The 24,079-nt window shown below is 40.6% G+C and overlaps 1 protein-coding gene across 3 annotated transcripts in view; it reads right to left on the reverse strand.

The window, feature by feature from the left end:
* VPS35L (VPS35 endosomal protein sorting factor like) overlaps positions 1-24,079 on the reverse strand; it is a 168,678-nt gene that overhangs the window by 11,784 nt on the left and 132,815 nt on the right. For all 3 annotated transcript variants that reach the window (XM_037057109.1, XM_037057108.1, XM_037057107.1), the window contains exons 27-28: positions 12,222-12,361; positions 4,752-4,917 (exon numbers count right to left, since the gene is read on the reverse strand). In XM_037057109.1, coding sequence (XP_036913004.1) covers positions 4,752-4,917; positions 12,222-12,361 — 306 coding nt within the window. The remainder of the gene's footprint in view (positions 1-4,751; positions 4,918-12,221; positions 12,362-24,079) is intronic.

The raw sequence follows: 24,079 nt of genomic DNA on the forward strand, positions 1-24,079 counted from the left end.
TATCTGCCCTTCCATTCTAAATGAAAGCTTTGCTGGATAGAGCAATCTTGGATGTAGGTCTTTGGATTACATGACTTGGAATACTTCTTTCCAGCCCCTTCTTGCCTGCAAGGTCTCTTTTGAGAAATCAGCTGACAGTCTGATGGAAACTCCTTTGTAGGTGATTGTCCCCTTATATCTCTTGCTGCTTCTAGGATTCTCTCCTTCATTTTAATCTTGGCTAATGTAATTATGATGTGCCTTGGTGTGTTCCTTCTTGGGTCCAACTTTTCTGGGACTCTCTAAGCTTTCTGGATTTCCTGGAAGTCCACTGCTTTGCCAGATTGTGGAAGTTCTCCTTTATTATTTGTTCAAATAAGTTTTCCGCTTGTTGCTCCTCCTCTTCCCCCTCTGGTACCTTTATAATTCGGATGTTGGAACGTTTAAGGATGTCCTGAAGGTTCCTAAGCCTCTTCTCATTTTTTTGAATTCTTGTTTCTTCATACTTTTCTGTTTGGTCATTTTTTTCTTCCCTCTGGTCCACTCCCTTGATTTGAGTCCCAGTTTCCTTTCCATCACTATTGGCTTCCTGTACATTTCCCTTCATTTCAATTAGTTTAGCCTTCATTTGTTCCTCTAATTTGTGACTAAGATCGACCAGTTCTGTGAGCATCCTGATCACCAGTGTTTTGAACTGTGCATCTGAAAGGTTGGCTATTTCTTGGTCGCTTAGAGTTATCGGCTCCGGGGCTTGGAGTTCTTCTTGAGCCATATTTTGGTCTATTTGCTCCTGTTATGTATGAGGAGTAGAGCCCTAGGTGTTCACCAGGGCAGGGCAACTCAGTCACTGGGTTGTGGCGCTGTATGTGGGAGTGGGGTCAGAAAGGGGCAATGGTGGTCCCCTCTGCTGCTTCCTGCAACTGGGGCCTGCATGGTCTGTCTCACTGCTGGCTCCTTCACCTGGTTTACCTGTGCACAAATGTGTGACCACGGTCAGCCTGCTGCCCTACACCCTCACTGGGTCTGCCTGTTGCTACCCTATACCTGGGATCCGCCCACGGCTGCCTGTGCAATTGGGGTTGGTCAGGCGGATCTTTCCTGCCTGACCCCGCTCTGCCGCTGGCTCCGCCCCTCTTACCACTCTGGCTGAATTGTTCATTGTTGTCGGACTTCCGTATAGTTCAATTTTCTGTGTTTTAGTTGCGTTGTTGTTACTAAAACTTTGTTGTCTTTAAATTTGGTTGTGCGAGGAGGCACAGTGTTTCTACCCACGCCTCCATCTTGGCCGGAAGTCTGTTGTTGTTTCTGTAGGTAATCTTTAATCCAGTCCTCAAGTGCTTGTCTGTGGGGATCCTTCTAGGAAATACTTTCTAGGCTATTTGCTTTGCAATTACTCCTCCAACAACAGATTGGAAAGAAAAGGCCCTGGGCCACACGGGTCTGTCCCAGAATTTCTAAGACTGTTCTGGCATCTGTCACAACTTTCCACCATGAGGAGGGTGGCAGTAAACGGCAAAAGCATTTGATTCACCATTTGACTTTGTGATAAACTACAGCTAGTGAAGGAATTTCCCATGTCTCTGCTAAGGACTAGAATTGTTCCTGGCATAAATTCCCAGTCTGACTCTAGGCTGGAATCTATTTTCATTCTGTTTAGCCCAATACTGGAGAAGAGAGAAAGTCTAAGAGAGTCCATGGCCAATCAGCCAAGCTGGTTAGGGATCCGGTGGGAAACAAAGCCCATCTGGTCCCTGCATTCCCAGAGCTCTCAGTCTATTGAGGAGATGTAGATGAGCAAACAGGCAATTGTAATAATGTGTAATGAATGTCAGGAGGGGAGGAAACAGCGGGTACAGGATCCTAAAGTCTAGGCTTGGGCTAGAATTCTGGCATTAGCAAGAGCCACAGTGAATGTACCACAGAAAGTAAACAAATGGATCAGGAATGGTGAAGTAAGTATCTACTTTAACACAAAGTATCTACTTTGGTGGTGATAAGAGGAAGGGAGGTAGGAAGGGTGACTTTTAGAATTAGGATAAAACTGGTTAAAGCCAGAGTGTAAAGTGAGCCTGAGAGTTCAGACCTGCGGAGAAATGACATGCCTGGCAAATGGCCACTAAAAATAGCCCCAAATCTCTGCATCTGTCTGTCCCATGGGTCACAACTCTGAACGCTTCAAGGGGCTGGCAGCTGGCCTGGAGGTGTGAAGGGGCTATGCTGGCTTCACAGCGGCATCCTAGATTATACTCTTCCTACTAGATAAACTCTATCTGCACAGTCAGTAAACAAATAGTCTATTGTACTCTTCTTCCCTTGCACATCAAACACACTCACTCTCTTGCATGCAACTACTGGAGTACTGGCTCCAAGTAATTTCAAAACATACTCTTTTCTGTTAATCTGGAAAGAAATCAGCCACACTCTTCTTCATAAATGCAAAAAACATTTGAAGCCAGTTTTTCATTAAATCCTAACTTGTGTCATTGCTGTCTAAAAGGCTGCCTAGAATAAGAAAAGGATAAGGAAATGGAATTCACAATCCCTGGAAAGCCTCCACAACCTAGGGACTCTCTCCTACCAACACAAACTTCTAGTCATTACTGTGCATCTAAAGGAAACACAGCTGGGCCAAAAAGAAGGAAAAGAAAACCCATCCTTTTGTTTTCATTTCTAAAAACCAGAAAACTAAACTCCTAACTATTGAACCCAGCCACACTCCCTTGCTAGCACTTTGGCTGCTATAATCTGCCCTGGCTGTGTGGTTTATACAAAAGATTAACTGGAGAGCAGAGAGCTTGCTCTTCTGATAGGGCTTTTGTTTACAGACCCACTTCCACGTCAGTGTCTGGTCCTCAAAAGTTTACTGTTTATAGTCCTCAACATGCCCCTCACAAAAGAGGAAATAAAAATGCCAACAAATACAGGAGAATGTGTTCAATCTCATTAGCCATCAGAGAAATGCAAACTACACTCATTAGAATATCCAAAATGGCAAAGACTGACCATACTGAGGGGAGCAAATGGAACCCTCATTCATACCCTGTAGGAGTATCGACTGGTATAACCATTTTGGAAAACTGATATAGTATCTACCAGAGCTGAATATAAGCAAATCCGATGAGCCTGCAATTCCACCCCTAGGGATATACCCGAAAGAAGTGTACACCAATAATTATATATTCAGGAATGTTCATAGCAGCACTACTTGTAACAGTCTAGAACTCTAAATGGAAACTGCAAATATTCATCCATCATGGAATGAATGAATGCTGGCATAGTCACACAATGGAATATAGTATACAGCAATGTAAAAGTATGAACTACAGTTCTAACACAGAAGATTCTCAAAGACACAACACCAAGTGAAAGAAGCCAGATATCAAGGAATGTACTAACTGAGTTCATTTACATAAAAGTAAATGAACTGGCAAACTAGCTGGTGATGCTGAAGTGAGGAGAAAGGTGTACCTTTGGAGAGGAAAGTGGTGGTGCTGATTAGAAGGAAGCATGTGGGGCACTTCTGGGGAACCAGTAAATTCAGTTTCTTGATGTGGGTGGAGGTTACCTGGGTGTGTTCACTTTGGGATAATCTACTGAGCTTTATAGTTGGTGGCATGTATGTTACGTTATACTTAATTAAAACATTGTTACTTTGTAATCAAGAAGGCGGCACAATATACATCCCACAGTTCTGGGTGTGAATTCCACTTCAATCACTCACTGGCCCCAAGTCCTTGAAACCACATAGCTAGCTGGTAAATAATATTATCCTCTGAGTCTCCCCCATAATAGTATGTAAAATGGGGACAGGATTGTCTGTCTTCATTACAATGCTGAGAAGACTAAAGGAAAAAGAGGCCCCTAGAGTCTGGTGTGGCACCTGGCATGCAGTAGGAGTTCAGGTTGTCAGAGCTATCATCACCTACATTAACCTGCCTCTCTAAGTTTAAATCTTTACTGTCAGCCTCCAAATCCCAGCTAGTAAAAAGCTTCTAAGTTATGGCAGAAGCCCATATCCCTTACCACTGCAAATTTGTTCCCTGACACCACCAAATGTAGACACAGTGGCTTAAACCCTAAAGTACATAATCACTGACCTGAGCAAAAAAGTGCTGTGTTTTTTTTTAAATCAAAAATTGGAACTGAGGCAGGAAGATGCTTAGGCTCAGAAGGCAGAGGTCTGTAATTGAGACGGTCCCATGTTATGTATACAACATGAGGAATCTGCTCCCAAACTCATAACAGCAAGTTCAAAATGGCTGCTTGTACATGGGGGCCCCGAAGGCCATCTCCTTCCTCCTGAACACATGATCTAGGGACTAGCTGGACTATTTTTACCCATTACGTAAAGTAATGGGTAAAAATACCCCAGACCAAGGCCTGTCTAAGGAACAGGCCTGGGATGAAGCTCATGCATGTGTACACTTAAACACCATTCTAGGTTATTCCGTAGACCACCACAGATAGCACTACCCAAAAGAGGGATTATCTGAATTCATCTGATTTTTAAATCTTGGATGTTTGTTATAAATACAGATCCTCAGGTCTCCTCCTGGGGATTCTAATTTAGAAGGGGCAGATGGGGCTCAGGACGCATATTAAGATTTGTCCCAGGTAATTCTTACACTGGGCAAATCCAGAGAGACCCTGGACTAGGAGTACATGGTAGGTAAGATACAAGGTGGATTAAATAAAAGAAAATGAAAATATTTCACTTGACTTTCAGGAAATTCAACAACACAGTGCAGTTTGGTGGAAGGGAACCTGACTACCTTTGTCTACATGGTAGAGGTAGGTCTCCTGACTCATGGCAGATAGAAGGTGCAGGACGTAGGTGTAGATGCGGATTTTATCATCACTGCTGTCCTCCCAGGTATAATCCTGGATCACGTTAAGAAGCTCTCGAACAAGAAACAGGACACCATGTTCAGGATGATCCTAGTGGAGAATCAAAACAAGTATAAATATTCCTAGTCATGAAGCAGGAAAAAAAAAAGTCAAGACAGAAACCCAAGTCCCTCCCTTTAGCAGCTATAGAGAAACTAAAAGAATCAGCTATGGTCAAACAATGGAGAAAAAATGACAAAATGTCATTAATCCCACTCATCAATACACTGCAGTCTATGGAGACAAACTTTGAGAACTTCCCTTTTTGGGTTCCAGAATGAGAATGCAAAGTTACCTGTCAGGTAACTTTTTTGGAAAAGATACATGTATCCAAAATTACAATTCTGTTCTTACGTACAGAGCCGTGAAAAGTCCTGTTTTTCCAACTACAAAAACAAGATTGTAAGTTTCAAAGCAGATGAAGAGCAGAAGCCACCTTCTTCATGTAAACCCCCCAAATGATCACTGTTACCATGAGGCACTGACGTTAACAAAATCTCACTAGGTAGGGCATTCAACATGAACAGCTAAATTGAGGACCCTTTTTTGAGAAAAGAAAAATCCAAGAGACAGTCACAGAGCTTATAACAGTGTTTCTCAGAAGCTAAACTGAATTGAAAAGAAGTGCTGGGATTAAAACAAAAACAAACAAACAAAAAATACATTGCCACTTCAATTCAGTTCCAAAAATATATATGTTATTATGTGGCTCCCCTGCTTAACACTGACTTCTCCCACTAAGAACACATGTCCAGCTCCTGCTGCCATCGCCTTTCTGACCCAGCCAATGCCTGTTGCCCCTCACTTACTCTAGCCATCACTTTAAGACTCCTGGGGACAGCTGGACCACTCAGGGGCCTCCGAGGACACAGGCATACTCAAAGGTTTAATGAGGACTGAGGACTACTTAGTAAAGAATTATTTACAAAGATGTGGGCAGGATGAAGGGAACTAGGGAGACACCCAGGGCCTGGCAATAGCAGGAAGCCATTATCATTCCTGGTCTGAAAGCACACAGTGGAGAGCAACATTACTGGACTGTGAAAGACTTGCAACTGGAGGAGATAGCCTGCAAGAGCTGCGGACTTGGGTGCAGGAACCAAGCCATTGCCAAACCACAGCCCAGACTGTAAATACCCCAACCGAACTCATATTGTCCTCCTGCCCTGCAATTTGCCACTGGTACCATCCCCTGGCTGAAGGAGCTGGAAGCCAGAAAAAGCCCAGGTGATACAGACCCCATAGATTAGTCTCCCAGACAGGTCAGATGGAAGAATTCTGTGGGAGACAACTTACACTCCAATAATGTTCTAGTCTTAGGCTCTATTGTCCCCTCTACTGGGATCTTTATCTGCAAGACTTCATCAAGGCCAGGCTGACTCCATGAGAACCTCTAGATCTCATCTTACATGTTAACTCCTCAAGAAGACTTTCCCTGATCATGTGGAGGCCCTGGACCCCCTCCTCTTATCTTTCTTTATCCCAGACCATGTCTTCTTTTCCAGAACAGTTCTTACCATCTGAAGTGATGTTGTTTATTCATTCAGTGAACTACCCAAAAATATCTCTTGGTTTATCTCTCTCTTTTATCCTAGCTTATAACAGGAGGACAGAGATTTTATCTGTCATGTTTGCCAATAACACACTTCTAGGACTGCCCCGGGAACACAAAGTGAAAGGTGCTCCAACTCTCATTCCTGGGATAGTGTTGGGCACACAGCAGGCACTTGGTAAATAACGTTGAATAGATTACATTTTTTGAGTACCTTTTATGTTCCAGGAACTGAGGTGACTATAAAAACAAGTAACAGTAGCTAATTTTTATGGTACCTATCATAGCTACCATAGCTCTCTATGTTCTAGAAAGATAGTATTATAATATTATAACACCCCCGACCCCTACCCCCCGCATTTTATAGATGGAAACTTAGACCAGAGAGAGGTCTAGTAGCTCAAGGTCAAAATGATGATATTTGGGGGAACCAAGATTTGAGCTACGGCAGTCTGGCTCCAGAGGAGGCATTCCTAACAACTAATACTATATTTACTAATACTATATTTATACTGCCTCTCTGCCAGATGAGTTAGCATGTCTCTGACTTAATGGAGCTGGCTAATTGGGGGCAGTCAGCTATTTTGAACACAGGCCTGATATACAAGAAATGCTATTACCAAGGCTGGTGAGAATTAATAACCAGCAAATCCAATGTGTATACAGCAGTAATACTTCCAGTGGGTGAGAATGAGAGTGCAGGAGTGCTGAGATGGTTTGTAAAGCTGTTAACATCTACAGCAATTGTTGTTATAATATTGGCAAGAAAGAGGACATCTGATTTTACAAGCCTGAAGGTCTGAACTATAAGCATCAGAAATGTCCACTCCATGGTCTGCCTTCTCTTTATAGCATCCATCTCAGGTGACAACTTATTGCTGCTTTTCTTTGCTAACAGCTGTTTCTAACTAGGCTATTTTACTCCGCTATGTGGACGTTCAAAAATACATTTTATTTAATGATCTGCCTTGGGAAGGGACAACAATCGGGATGTTTCAGTACCTTAATTGCAACACAAATTGCCATAATTATCGAGGGAGACCATTCAACACACCCTAAAAAAGGTAGAGGAAGGAGAAAAAAGAGGTAAAGATTTGCAGCTAAGCCATATCCTTCAGCTTTTGCCCATAACTGAAGAGAAATTATTTCCAACCTTTTGTATGAGGAAAAAAATTTCCACATGATATCTAATCTTCAGCAGCTGTAATGTGTGTTTTGTTTTTTTTTTGAGAAAATGTACTTTGATCGCTCAGTGCCAGCAACTGAAGCAAGGCAAACACAGATTTCTTAAAAACAAAACAAACAAAAAAAGCCCCTTGATTCAGTTGGCAGTCTGAGTGGGAAAGATTAAAGATTCCCCCTGGTGTCTCTGCCAAAGCTGCTCTCTGACACAGCAAACAATGCTTAAGAGGAGGTTCCCAAGGAGCACCTAGAAGGGACTCAAACCTCCCTTCCAGCTGCACAGGTGGGACCTGGCCCCCAACATTTGTGATATCCCTGTAATATCTAGTATATAGGAACACTTCTATTAAATGTCACTCCATGAGAGAAGAGATAATACTCTAGAACTGATGAACTTCCCAGAAGAGCCTAGATGAGTGGCAGTGGAAATAGTAATGAGCACAGACATCGTGGCTCTGAATTGTCTCGGCCACCTAGTGGCTGGTAACTCTGGGAGAAGCCAAGTCTTCCAAGGTCTGCCAGGGTCTGCTGGGGTCTGTTCTCTGAGAATCAACAATAAACAACAATAAAATGTTTTTAATCCTCACCTGAGGATATGTTTTACTGATTTTAGAGAGACAGGAAGGGAGAGAGGGACACAGAGAGAAAAACAACATTAAACAGTTGCCTCCCCACACAACCTGGCCAGGGATCGAACCTGCAAGTATTTTGTGTACAGGATGACACTCCAACAAACTGAGCTACCCAGGCAAGGTGACAATAACTTTTCTTTTCTTTTTTTTTAAAATGGGGTTTCTTTTTTATTTTTAATTTTATTTATTTATTTATCTTTAGAGGGGAAGGAGAGAGGGAGAGAGACATCAATGTATGGTTGCCTCTCGTGCGTCCTCTGCTGGGAGTTGGCCTGCAACCCAGGCATGTGCCCTGACTGGGAATCGAACTGTGATCGTGTGGTTCGCAGGCCCATGCTCAATCCACTGAGCTACGCCAGCCAGGGCTTTTCTTAAAATTAAAAATAAAAGCTGTGAGCCCTGGCTGGTGTAGCTCAGTGGATTGAGCGCGGGCCTGCGAACCACATGATCGCAGTTCGATTCCCAGTCAGGGCACATGCCTGGGTTGCAGGCCAGTTCCCAGCAGGGGACGCACGAGAGGCAGCCATACATTGATATTTCTCTCCTGTCTTTCCCTTCCCCTCTAAAGATAAATAATAAATAAAATTATTTTTTTAAAAACTTTTAAAAAATAAAATAAAAAATAAAAGCTGTGAGTTGAAAGGTAACAATTGAAACCAGATAGAAGGGAGATATAGGAATTATTTTCAGGCTAAACATACAGCAGATGTGGCTCACATGTGGTCTAACTGTGGCTTCTGAGCTCACTCAGCATTCAGCCCTGGCTATTCAGGCCAAACATCTCCAGCACCTGCACAGCCTACCAGCAGTTATGAATGCTGCATCCTATAGGAGGGATCTCCTAAGGGTCAACAACCCTTAGTAAATAAAACACAATGCAGACATTTCTCAGATCCTGCAGGACAGGCTCTGGAGTAGTGGAAACCTAGGTTCAAATCCTAGCTCTGCTGTTTACTAGCTATATGATCTTGAGCAAGCTGCATGGCCTCTCCAGCTCTATCTAGGTTTCATTAAGTGGAAAAGGTTTAATGACTCTCACCTTATAGGTCTTGGGGGAGGACTCCTAGAACTAAATATTAACAAACAATTTTTTGTAAAGCACAGTAGAAAATCTGCACATAACTCTTGATTACCCCCAAACAGCCCTTTACTATCCACTAGGTTCTGGTTTCAGAAACCCAAGGATACAAAAATCCATGGATGCTCAAGTCCCTCCCATAATAAACAATGCATAAGGCCGCCCTTCTGCATTCACGGATTTCCAAAAAAGGATTAAAAGTAGTTTTCAATACACAATTGGCTGAATCTGGATGAAAAACCTGGGCATACAGAGGGCCAACTGCATATCTACTGAAAAATATTCATGTATAAGTGTACCCTGGAAGTTCAAAACCTGTGTTGTTCAGGGATCAACTGTAGTAAGAAGTCACAAACTACAGCTACTCTTCTTCTCCTCATTATCTTTCATAAATCCCAGCAAGAGCACAAGTGCTGACACCAAGGAACCAGAAAATCTGTTGAAACCAGGGGACATTCCCATGAATGTCTAGGGACCAGGTAGGGAATAGAAATGGGTTTAGTGAGCCTGGAGGTGCCCAGGAGAACTGGAGAAAGTACACAAGCCCCTCACCCCCAGAACAAGGTAGCTGCTTCCCAGTCCTGGCCAGGCCAGGTCAGGGAATATGGGCCCCACATGGCAGAACCTGATTTTTCAAGAGGAACCAAAAATCTGGGCTTTTTTATGATCTACCAATTTTTAAATGTGGGTAATCATTCCAAATGTTTTTTCCATGATTATGCAGCCAGCAAGCCTGTATACAGGCTGGATTTCACCCACTGGACAACAGATTGTGACCTAGACAGAGGTGATGCACAATGTGCCTTTCATGTCTATCACTGCAGTTCTGCCAGGTGGGGTGGGCATTTGGATAACATTTTAGAAAGGTGAAAATGGAAGCTCTGAGGAGTTACAAAAGTTTCTGAGTTCAAGCACAAGGATTTTCATCAGGGCTCTGAGGATTTTTAATATAAAAAATACCCTCATATGCAAAAGAAAATGCTTCCCCAAAAAGGTCAGTCAATAAACAATGACATTGATCAACTTTCTTCTAAGAAACCCTGACTTCTTTTGTCCCCTCACTTGTAAAATAACTAAACTACCCAAAAAAGAGAGAAACTGATTATAAAGTACTAAGAAGGAGATTTGAAAACACGAAGTCAAGAGTCGAGCCCAGCCTCCTATCCTTTGTGTAGAAATCTTTTCTTTTTTTAAGAGCTATTTTCCCCTTTCTTTTTTTCTTTTTTAAAGATTTTATTTATTTATGTTTAGAGAGGAAAGGGAGGGAGAAAGAGGGGAAAAGAAACATCAATGTGCAGTTGCCTTTCAAATGCCCCCTAATGGGGACCTGACCTGCAACCTAGATATGTGCCCTGATTAGGAATCAAACTGGTGACCCTTTGGTTCACAGGCTGGTGCTCAATCCACTAAGCCACACCAGACAGGGCTTTTGTCTTGAAATCTTGAGATCTAAATTGGGAGAGTTGTGGGGCCTGAGTCACCTCAGCTTCACCGAGATATATTTCACACACCCAGTAATTTGCCCATTTAAAATGCACAATTCAATGGTTGCTAGTACATTCACAGAACTGTACAATCATCACCACAACCTATTTTAGAACATTTTCATCACCCCAAAAGTCCCCAAGGGAGATGTTACTTTCAGGGTCCAAGTCTAAAGGGGTGTTTCTCAAAGGTGACTCTAGGACCACCTATCTTGAACTGATTGATGAGGGGGCTTTCAAAAATGATGGTTCAGAATAACACCCTCTGGAGAGGGCTCCAAGAATCTGCATTTTAACAAATATCCCTGATGCCTACACACATCTGGCTCCACCAAGAGCCAACTTATTTGTGCCTGGAACCTGTTACAGCCTGGTGAGGCTGATGGGCTCCCCAGAATACTCTGCAGAAAATAAAATACATAAGACTACAAAGAAAACCAATTATACTAAAATATAGTTATTAGAATATTTTTTCAGTTATTTGTTATATTATAATCTGTGACTCCTTGGTGAATACATTTAAAGAACAAACCTAATGATGGGACTAGTAGCTTCTGTGTTTTTTAGGGAGGGAAGCACATGAACAATTTTCTGAAATACCTTTCACTCCTGGATTGTGATATGAACATACTGGTGATTTTTATTGGTGACAAAGTCCCAACTACTCTGATAAATACTTCTTTATTGACTGTAATTCATAATGGAGCAAAGGCTACACTTCACTGAGGTTTGTAAAAATACAGGTGTGTTTTTTTTCTCATCTAAATTTATGTGCCATCCTGTTAATTACCCAGGCAGTAGCTGTACTCTCAGTTAGGAGCCCCCGCTAGAGTGAGGGTCCTTTGTGCTTATCCTGGGGTGGCCCTGATTCCTTCCAGCCCAACCTTGACTGCTCATCTCTTATCTTCCAAATGAAACCTCAGAATCCTTCCAAAAATGTCCCATTTAATCTTCACTATTGTGGCTTGGTTTCTAGCACTTTCCATCAAAAGACTATCACCATCACCCTTTTCAGTGCTTACTCTGTGTCAAGTCACTGTTCTAACTATGTATGCATATTCATTCATTTAATATTCAACAATGCTTAGATACAAATATTATTACTATTTTATAGATGAAAAACTGCAGTGCAGTAATACTACATAATTACCAGAGACTGCAGAGTGGGGAGAAGGGAGACTTGGGAGTCCATCCTAGTCATCTTACCCCCTTCCATCCCCCAAATCACTAAATGACACTATCTTGACCATATAGAGAGTCTCAACTAACACATTCAAGACAAAATGAATGGAAAGTACATTGAGAAATTCAAATATCTGACTACAAACCCAACACATGAACAGAACATCCCTGCAGTTTTGGGGCTAAAGACACCAATAAAGCAGGTCAAAGAAAGATATCACCTTTAGCTCTTTGAGGAGACGTACCGGAACTATTAATAAAGTAGAAAAGAAATTGCAGAGGAACTCCAGAAGGAATGATTCTGATAGTCGCATCTTTCCATCAATATTAATCATCTTTGGGACTTCTGGAATGAGGCTTATAGCGGCTTTGAAAAAGGCATCAGCTGCAAGACAGAAGAAAAGTCAATAAATAAAAACTCTAGAAAAATGCAGGGTCTTCTTTCTTCTTCACATGGCCTGGAGGCCAGTCCTTAGAGTTACATGGAAGTCAGACCACACTGAGGGTCCAGCAGAGTAGGCAAGTCCTAGGAAAGAATTTCTGCAAACCATGACTAGCTTAGTGAAACATTCCAGGGTGATAAGGCATTGCTTCAGTTTCCTATCTCTCCTTTCTTTTCTTCTTCCTTCTTTAAGCAATTTAGTCAAAGAACCTTAGTCAAATTGACTTTAGATCATTAAGTAAAAAAAGCAAGTGGCACATTTTTACAGAAAGCCTAGAAATCATAGTTACCTGGGCTGAGTGCTCAACATGAACTAGTTCACTGAACCCTCCCATTGACCATAGAAAAAGTGTGGTCACAGGGCCAGCCCATTTCATAGGTAGGAAATAAGGTGCATAAAGGGAAGTGATTGGCTACACAAAGTTACCTCGGCTCTGGGAGCTTCCTTCCCAGCCTGTTTCAGGAACCTCGAAGTAACAGCTTTACCACATACACCTCAACAAATTTATTAAGCACCAACTGTGAAGTGGTGCTCTCCTGGACACTGTGGGCACGGAATAGAAAGTGGGGACAAGATATGACAACGTAAGTGTGATGATGAGAATAAAGTTCTCATGGTAACCTACTCCTATCTACTGGGCACCTGTGTGTATTTTGGCCTGGGGGACATGAACCAGCTGATCCCAGTCTTGTTGGGAAGAAATTAAACATAGCAGCTCTGGAAAAAGATACTTGGCATAGGCTCTGATAGATACACCTCCTGGAAGTAGTCAGAAGTTATAGGGTCTTCTATCTTGGTCTAGAGAGTAGTAAACGGCACCATTCAGGGGATCCAAAGGCAATCCTAGGGGAAGGTACAGTTATTTCCATCTGCAGTGAGGAAATGAGCTCAAAAGGTGAAGGCCCAGTTAAAGTCACCCAGTGAAGAAAAGATTATGGTGAGCAGAATTTAAAGGCTATCACTAGTACCAAGCAACATAATCAGAGCTGTATTTTTAAAAAGAAACACAAGTCTGGAAATAATAGATCTGAAAAGGAGTTTATATCCAGATTATATCAAGAATTTCAACAATAAAACAAGTAACATGATTTTTAAAAATGGGCAAAGGACCTGAATAGACTTTCTTCAAAGAAAATAACATATGGTCAAGAAGCATGTGAACAGATGCTCAACATCATTAACCATTAGAGAAATGCAAAGCAAAACCACAAGAAGGCATCAAACCCATCAGGGTTGGCCACTATGGAAAAAAAAAACAACAGTAAGTAAAAAGTATTGACAAAAATGGAGAGAAATTGGAACCCTTCTACACTGATGGTGGTAATCTAAAAAGGTGTACATGCCTTGGAAAATAGTTTGGTGGTTCCTCAAAAAGTTAAACATACAATTACCACATGACCCACCAATTCCACTTCTTGGTATATACCCAAATTATTGAAAGCAGGGTCTCAAATGGGTACTTGGACATGAAGGTTCATAGCAGCATAATTCACAACAGCCAAAAGGTAGAATCAACTCAAATATTCATCAACAGAAAAATGGATAAACAAAATGTGGTATATCCATAAAATGGAATATTTCAGTGCTAAAAAATAATAAAATTAATACATGCTACATACAATATGGATGAACCTTGAAAACATTATGCTAAGTGACATAGGTCAGACAAAAGGACAAATACAGTATGATTCCACTTTTATGAGGTACTTAGATTAGTCAAACTCACAGACAGAAAGCAGAATGAAAAGGGAATAGAGAGTGTTTAATGGATAAAGTTTCTGTTTGGGATGATGAAAAGGTTCTGGAAATGGATAGTGGTGATGGTTACACAGTATTGTAAATGTATGCAGAGCCACTGAATTACACTTAAAAATGGTTAGAATGGCAAATTTTATTTTATGTATACTTAACCACAACACAAACAATAAAAAGAAACTACTCAACATCACCCTCTTACCACATAGGCAGGCCTGGACTCCACCAGGTCTCACTGTCTTCCTTCTGCCAGAAAAGCCTGCTGTCTCATGGCGCTATAGGCATTGCTTTCTGGTGAAAACATTAAGTTTCTAATACAACAAGGTAAAGAACTTTTCTCAGTAGAAACTAAAATTCTGCTTGGAACAACTTAAAAGACCATTTACTTACTCTATTTTTGTGTTTGCTACTAAATGGCCGAGAGAGTGCCTATTATTATGCCACACTGAAGAAGGACCAGCTTTGTGTGGGTTACCTTGCTCCTCAACTGCCCTACTCAGGTCCCATTCCAAAGGAGAGAGTGAAAAAAATCAGTTATCTGGGGATTGAGACAGGCAATGTTCCAAAGCTTATTTTTATTTCTATCACCAGAAGACTTGCCCCACGTTTACAATCTTGACTGGGAGACTTCTCAATTTCATTTCAGTAATTAGAACTCAATCCTACTATAAATGGAAACACTTTTTCCTCTAGTTTAGACTTCAGAATAATCATGTCAATGTCATATAACACTTCGTTTATGGCTATTAAAAGCCACACAAGACAATTCAAGATAAAATGAGTTACATGTTTTGTTTTGTTTTTTTTTGATAAAAGACCTACAGATTCCAGACAAGAAAGCTAAAGAAGTTCATCACCACCAAATCAGTATTACAAGAAATGTTAGAGGGTTTTATTTAAGAAGGAAAAAAAACACAAAAATATGAATAATTAAATGGCAATAATGACACACCTATCAATGCTTACTTTAAATGTAAATGTATCAAATGTGCCACTCAAAAGACATAAGGGGGGCTGAATGGTTAACAAAACAAGACCCTTACATATGCTGTCTACAAAAGACTTACTTTAGATCAAAAGACACATACAGCCTGAAAGTAAAGGGATGAAAAAAGATATTTCAGACAAATGGAAAGAGAAAGAGCAAGGGTTGCAATACTTAAAACAGACAAAAAATACTTTAAAATAAAGGATATATTAAGAGACAATGAAGAATATTTCATTTACAATAGTCAAGATATGGAAACAACCTAAATGTCCATCGATCAAAAAGTGGATAAAGAAGTTGTGGTACACATATACAATGGAGTATTACTTGACTGTTAAAAAAATGAAATCGAGAGAGAGGAAAATGGTGGTGGAGTAGGACGGAGCGACTCCAGTTCTCATACCCCTAGGAGAAAATCCTGGCAGATCTACTGAGGAACAGCGCAATCAATTCCCCAACAAACAATTTCCCAGCATTCATGAAAAGAAGAGACCAGAGATAGTGACGAACCAGACAGCTACAGGTCGTTGGGGTCTCAGGGACGCGAGTAAGGACGGAGGCGGCCAGGCCAGCGTCAGCCCTTGGCTGGTGCACAATGGCCATGGAGCCGCGGCTGCCGCAGCGGTCAGAGCCCAAAGGCTTCCTTCCATCTGTGCCCAGAGACAGGAGTGTCTGACACAGAGGACTCATTGGGAGCCTGGTACCTGTGAGTAAAGAAAAAAGCAGCAGCAGCAGGGCCGGCTGCCCTGGGCCAGCCAAAATGCCTCGGAGCCGCCGCCGCCACGTTAGGGGTGTAGAGGCTTCCGTCTGCGGACACTGCCACGAAGGACTCATAGGGATCCCATCCCTTAGTGGAGCACTGGGCCAGCTGCGGGGACCTTGGAAGAGCTGGCTCCCTCCCTCCCCATCTTGGTGGGGCTGGGTGGCAGAGACCCGTCTGCCTAGGTGTGCAGGGAGGGTAACAAGGACAGGGGGCCATGTTCAGTGGCGATCTCAGTGGTCGTCAGCCCACCAGCCTGCCAGCCCAGGAAATTTGAGAGGAGCATTGTCCTAACCAGTCAGGTTGGGGATTACGCTGGGCTGAGAAGCACGCTTTCTGGAGTTTTTACTGGAAAGTGGACTGAGGTGTTCTCCTGTGAAGGCAGCTTGACTTGCTTCTCACCCAGCAACAGGACTGGGAAGGACCAGTAAGAGATCACATGGGACATAGGCAGCCTGTCTGGAGGGCGGGAGTCTGCAGCCAAGTCTGGTAGCCTGGCTGGCGCGTGGGTGTGTGCCTAGGCCTATAAGCCAGCCCACAAAGGGGTTCTGCTGAAATCAGAAAAACCAGATTGGACAGTTTGAAACCAACAAGGAAGGAGGTTTTTTTTTCTCTAACTTTTTAAAAAAACTTTTTAAAAACTTTTTTTAAACTTTTATTCAGTATTCGTATATTTTTTAAATTTTATTGTTGCTGTATCTTTCAGTAGGCTGTTCCTCTTCTTTCTTTTTTCCGGTTTCAGTCCTTCCTCCTTTCACTTCAAACTTACTGCTTTTTCCTCACTTCTCTTGCCCTTTTTTTCTGTGATTGTTTGTTTGTTTCTTTGTTGCTTTCTATACCACTGTAAATACTTCACAACACATCTCTCGGGTCTTAAGCCCACTTTACAGGTTCCTGAACTCTATTACTGTAGTGATTAACTCTACTTGCTCACAAGCTACGCCTAATTACTATTCTTTCCTCTCACCTTACCTCAAAATCTGACCATCCGCAACCTGACTGCTTTCTAGATACAACTCACAAGATTTTCTTCCCCAACAAAAGACTTATCTTTGGTCCATCTTTTCTTAAAAGCGGCAAATTGGGTTGAAGATTACAGTTAACACTATATAGAGCCTAAAGACCTTCTATCTCTTCTCTACTGGCTGTGACTATAAACATCATAAAGTACTCTCCTGCTGTTATAAACCATTTTCCCTCCCCCTCAAACTGATGACACACACACAAAGAAAGGAGTAGGTGGAAGCGGAGAACATCAAGAAACCTGCAAGAGAGTGCACCACTGAAGTTCACAGGTATTCTACCACAGAAGTTCACACCATAAACCCGGGGAGTCAGAACTGATCAATTTAAGAAGCTGAAGCTAACAAGAAGAGTCTCATAAGAAATGGGAAGACAGAGAAACAATGCCCAAATGAATGAAAAGGTGGAAGTCTCAGAAATAATGTCAGATGAAAGAGAGGCAAGTCAGCTATCAGATATTGAATTCAAAGCACTACTTATCAGGAAATTCAAAGAGCTCACAATGAGCTACCAGAAACTAGAGGGGAGCTACCAGAAACTACAACGGAGCTACAATGAGCTCTCCGCAAACTATATCGACATGAAAAAGGAAAGAGAAACTATCAGCAAAGGCAAAGAGGAACTGAAGAATACAATTTTGGAACTGAAGAATACAGTAGAAGGAATGAAAAGCAGGACGGATGAGGCAGAAGATCGATCAGCGCGATGGAGGACACAGTAGAAAGAGCAAGAAAGGGAAAAGAGGCTCAAAAGGAATACAGAGGGACTAAGAGAAACGCAAGATAATATGAAACGTAATGATATCCGAATAACAGGAATACCAGAAGGAGGAGAAGAAGAACAAGGGATAGAAAACCTATTTGAAAGAGTAATGATGGAAAATTTCCCTAATTTGATGAGAGAAAAAGTTAGGTAAATTCAGGAATCAAACAGAGTCCCATTCAGGAGGAACACAAAGACGCCCACTTCAAGACACATCATCATTAAAATGGCAAAATTCCAAGACAAACAGAGAGTCTTAAAGGCAGCAAGGGAGAAAAAGGAAGTAACATACAAGGGAGCCCCAATAAGGTTAGCTTCTGACTTCTCAATGGAAACACTCCAAGAAAGAAGAGAATGGCAAGAAATATTTCAAGTAATGAGAACTAGAGGCCTAGAGCCAAGGCTACTTTACCCAGCAAGGCTCTCAATTAAGATAGAAGTCCAAATAAAGAGCTTCCAAGACAAAAGAAGTTTAAAAGAATATGCCTCCACCAAAACAGCTCTACAAGAAATACTAAAAGGACTGCTTTAAGGAAATGAAGAAAAAGAGAGAGACAGAGACGAACTCTGGTATAAACATGGCAATGAATAAGTACCAATCAATAATAACCTTAAATGTAAATGGATTAAATGCTCCAATCAAAAGACATAGAATAGCTGAATGGATAAGAAAGCATGACTCACACATATGCTGCCTACAGGAGACCCACCTCAGGACAAAGGACCATCACAGAATAAAAGTGAAGGGATGGAAACGACTTTTCCAAGCAAATGGTCAAGAAAAAAAAGCCGGGGTAGCAATTCTAATATCAGACAAAATAGACTTCAAAAAAAGGGCCATAAAGAGAGACCCAGAAGGTCACTTCATAATACTCAAGGGAAGAATCCACCAAGAAGATATTAACATCATAACTATATATACACTCAACATAGGAGCACCCAAATATATAAGAAAAATCCTAGAAGACTTCAAGAAAGATATTGACAGCAACATAATTATAGTAGGGGATTTTAACATCCCACTGTCAAAAATGGACACATCTTCCCAACAAAATATCAACAAACATATAGCTGCACTAAACAACACCCTAGATGAAATGGACTTGACTGAGATATATATATAAAGCCCTTCATCCCAAAGAAGCTAAATACACATTCTTTTCAAATGCACATGGAACATTTTCAAAGATAGACTACATGATAGGACACAAAACGAGCCTCAACAAATTCAAGACAATTGAAATCATACGAAGCATTTTCTCTGACCACAAGGGACTGAAATTAGAAAGCAACCCCACAGGAAAAAACCCAAAACACCCAAAATCATGGAGACTGAATAGTATGCTATTGAACAACGAATGGGTCAAGACTGAAATTAGGGAAGAAATAAAAAAGTTTCTGGAAACTAATGAAAATGAACTCACAACAGCCCAAAACTTATGGGACTCAGTGAAGGAAGTCCTGAGACAGAATTTCATAGCAATACAGGCTTACCTATAGAGGATAGAAACATTTCAAACAAACAACCTAACCCGACACCTACAAGAACTCAAAGAATAACAACAAAGACAGCCCAGAGCAAGTACAAGGAAGGACATAACCAAGATCAGAGCAGAATTAAATGACATAGAGACTAAAAGAACAATTCTAAGGATCAATGAATCCAGGATCTGGTTTTTTGAAAAGAGAAACAAAATACACAAGCCTTTAAGTAGGCTCATCAAGAAAAGAAGAGAGAGGACCCAAATAAACACAATTAGAAATGAAAGAGGAGAGATGACAACTGATACCACAGAAATACAAGGGATTGTAAGAAATTACTATGAAGAACTGTATGCCAAGAAATTTGACAACCCAGGTGAAATGGACAAATTTCTAGAAAAATATAATCTTCCAAAACTCAATGAAGAAGAAGTAGAAAGCCTGAACAGACCAATAACAGCAAATGAAATTGAAGCAGTAATCAAAAAACTCTCATCACACAAAAGCCCTGGACCAGATGGTTTCACAGGAGAATTCTACAAAGCTTTTAAGGAAGAGCTAACCCCTATTCTTCACAGACTATTCCAAAAAATCCAAAATGATGGGAAACTCCTCAGCTCTTTTTATGAAGCCAGCATCACCCTAATTCCAAAACCAGATAGAGACAAAACAAAGAAAGAAAACTTTAGGCCAATATCGCTGATGAACATAGATGCTAAAATCTGCAAGAAAATATTGGCAAATCGCATCCAACAATACATCAAAAAATCATACACCACCACCAAGTGCGATTCACCCCAGGAATGCAAGGATAGTTCAATATCCGCAAATCAGTAAATGTAATACATACACCACATAAACAAAAGCAAAGACAAAAACCACATGGTCATATCAATAGATGTGGGAAAAGCTTTTGATGAGATACAACACCCATTTATGATAAAGGTACTCAGCAAAGTGGGAATAGAGGGAGCATTCCTCAATATAATAAAGGTCATATATGAAAGACCTACAGTCAACATCATACTCAATGGGCAAAAACTAAAAGCTTTTCCACTAAGATCAGGAACAAGACAAGGTTGTCCACTATCACCACTTCTATTCAATATAGTATTGGAAGTTTTAGCCTCAGCAATTAGGCAAGAAAAGGAAATAAAAGGCATCCAAATCAGAAAGGAGGAAACAAAACTGTCATCTGTTTGCAGATGACATGATAGTGTACATGGAAAATGCTATAGACTCTACAAAAAAACTGCTCGAACTAATAAATCAATTTGGCAAAACAGCGGGATACAAAGTCAATATCCAGAAATCAAAGGCATTTTTGTATACTAACAATGAATCATCAGAAGCAGAAATCAAGAAAAAAAATCCCCTTCGATATATCAAGAACAAAATTAAAATATCTGGGAATAAATCTATCCAAGGAGATAAAAGACCTGTATGCAGAAAACTACACAACACTGAAGAAAGAAATCAAGGAAGACACAAAGAAATGGAAACATATACCGTGTTCATGGATTGGAAGAATTAACATCATCAACATGTCCATACTACCCAAAGCAATTTACAAATTCAATGCAATACCTAATAAAGTATCAATGGCATATTTCACAGACATAGAACAAACACTTCAAATATTTATATGCAACCATAAAAGACCCCGAAGAGCAGCTGCAATGTAAGAAAGAAGAACAAAGTATGAGGGATCCCAATACCTGATATTAAACTGTATTACAAGGCTACTGTATTCAAAACCGCCTGGTACTGGCATAAAAACAGGCACATAGACCAATGGAACAGAATAGAGAACCCAGAAATAAACCCAAGTCTCTACAGTCGATTAATATTCGACAAAGGGGGCAGTAACATAAAATGGGGTAAAGATAGCCTCTTCAACAAATAGTGTTGGGAGAACTGGACAGCTACATGCAAAAAAATGAAACTCGAGCACCAACTTACATCACACACCAAAATAAATTCAAGGTGGATCAAAGATTTTAATATAAGCCGTGACACCATTAAAGTCCTAGAGGAGGACATTGGCAGGAAAATATCAGATATTTCGCACAGCAACATTTTTACTGATATGTCCCCTAGAGCAAGGTATATAAAGGAAAGAATAAACAAATGGGATCTCATCAAAATAAAAAGCTTCTTTGCAGCTAAAGAAAACAGCATTAAAATAAAAAGACAACCAACTCTATGGGAAAACATATTTGCCAATGATACCTCAGACAAAGGTTTAATCTCCAAAATATACAAAGAACTCACACGACTTCTCTCTAAGAAGACAACTAACCCAATTAAGAAATGGGGAAAGGACTTGAACAGACACTTCTGAAAGGAGGACATACAGAGGATCCAGAGACACATGAAGAGATGCTCAATATCGCTTGCTATCAGAGAGATGCAAATTAAAACCACAATGAGATGTCACTTTACACTGGTGAAAATGGCTATCATAAACAAAGTGATAAACAACAAATGTTGGAGAGGGTGTGGGGAAAAGGGGACTGTGGTCCACTGTTGGTGGGATTGCAGACTGGTACAACCATTATGAAAAACAGTATGGAATTTTCTCAGAAAACTAAAATCATACCTGCCTTTTGACCCAGCAATTCCACTGCTAGGATTGTATCCTAAGAACCCTAAAACAGCAATCCCAAAGAACATATGCACCCCAATGTTCATAGCAGCAAAATTTATAATAGCCAAGAGTTGGAAGCAACCTAGGTGCCCATTAGTAAATGAATGGATCAAAAAACTATGGTACATATACACAATGGAATTTTATGCTGCAGAAGGAAAGAAGGAGCTCCTACCTTTTGCAACATCATGGATGGAACTGGAAAGCATTATGCTTAGTGAAATAAGCCAGGTGTTGAAGGACAAATACCATATGATCTCACCTTTAACAGGAAGCTAAACAACAAAACAAACAAGCAAGCAAAATATAACCAAACACACTGAAATAGAGAACAGGCTGACAGTGACCAGAGGGGAGAGGGGAGAGAATTTCACGGGAAATAGAGAAGGGATTTAGAGGAACATATATAAAGGATACATGGACAACAACTGAGAAGGGTGGAAATGGGACGAAGGTGGGATGGTATGGGAGTAATAGACATAAAACTGTACTTGAAAAATAATTAAATTAAAAAAAATTGGAAAAAAAGAGAAATCTTACCAACTCCAACAACATGGATGAGGGTAATGGGAAGTGAAATAAGTCAGACAGAGAAAGACAAATACCATATAATTTTATTTATATGTGGAATCTAAAAAAGAAAATAAACAAAACAGAAATACTCATGGATACAGAGATCAGAGTGAATGCTGCCAGGGTGGACAGGGGATTAGGAATCTGGGTGAAAAAAGGAAAGGGGTTTATAGGTACACACGGGTAGTTACAAAACAGTCATGGGGATGTAAAATACAGCATAGAAACGTAAAGTCAACATTGATGCCAGATGGGTACTAGACTTGGGGGGAGAATCACTTTGTAAGTTATATAACGTCTAATCACTAAGCTGTACACCTGAAACTAACATAATACTGAATGTCAACTATAACTTAAAAATTAAATTAAAAAAACAATTAGAAAACAAAAAAATAAACGAAAAGGAGAAATCAGGTTCCAAACCATGAAGATTTTTACACTTGTTCCACTGGGAGAAGAAAACCACTCACATATACAGCTTTCCTAGGCTATTCCTTCCTCCATCCAAATCTTCTGAGGTTTCTCAGGACAACCAGGTTTCTTTATCATACCCTATTTTTAAAAATTTAGATGAAAACAAAACAAAAAAACAACACTCAGGTTTGGCTGGCCCCACACTAGAGTTTGTTCTGTCTGAGCGCCTTCTTCTTGGGGAGGTAACACTCTGCAGAGTAGCATTCTGGTGCTGTGTTCCCTATAGTAACCACAGTGCCCTTCAGCACTGCTAGGTACTGGTTGAGAACAAACACAGCCATCATAGCAAGAGGTTCCATACTCCCCCAGAAATAGTGTTTTGCAAAACTGCTTTATCAGAAGAATCACCAGGATCCTTACTAAAAAATAAGTTCTTAGGCCCCCAAACATTGCTGTTAGAAGTATAATATGGTATGGCTACTTTGCACAATAGTCTAGCACTTCCCCCAATTCCACATGATCTATACATTCTACAATATGAATGAACCTGTAGTTATTATGCTCAATGAAAAGAGTCGGGCATAAAGACCTATACTGTAAGATTCCACTTATAATAATTATCCAGAATAGGCAAATCCATAAAAACAAAAGGAGATTAGGGGTTAACTGAGACAGGCAATGTTCTGAAGCATATTTTTATTTCTATCATCAGAAGACTTGCCTATTAGAAGGTATGAGGTTTAATACCTTCTGGAGTTAGTGTTGATGCCCATGCAATTCTGAATATAATAAAAGCCACTGGCTGCAATCTTCAAAAGATACTAATCATATCTTAATCAAGCTATTTTATAATTTTTATACACACATGCACACATTATGGCCTATCCACAAAGTATCCAGCCATGTAATGAAAAATAGAGACATTTATTAAAGAGAATACAAGATACACTGCACATAGGAAAATGATGCCTCAGTCCTCTTGGAAGTGGGTATCTTGGGACCTCACACAGTTCTCCCAATTGCCATCAGCTGCCCCATGGTATTTTCCTGAATCTCACTGATGATCTGAAATCTCTTGCATTTCAAAGGTAATCTTGCAATTCAAAGGAAAAGTCAGAAGTCAAAGGTCATCAAATCTGGGCTGTAACAGGGCTGAGTAACCTGGGTGATTTGATGTTTCACCAAAATACTCTGCAGGAGATGTGATGCATGAGCAGGCATGTTGTTGTGATAAAGCTGTCAATCACCCATTG

Source organism: Sturnira hondurensis, unplaced genomic scaffold (genome assembly GCF_014824575.4).
Source record: "Sturnira hondurensis isolate 20B ecotype Veracruz unplaced genomic scaffold, ASM1482457v3 Scaffold0009372, whole genome shotgun sequence".
Classification (NCBI taxonomy): domain Eukaryota; kingdom Metazoa; phylum Chordata; class Mammalia; order Chiroptera; family Phyllostomidae; genus Sturnira; species Sturnira hondurensis.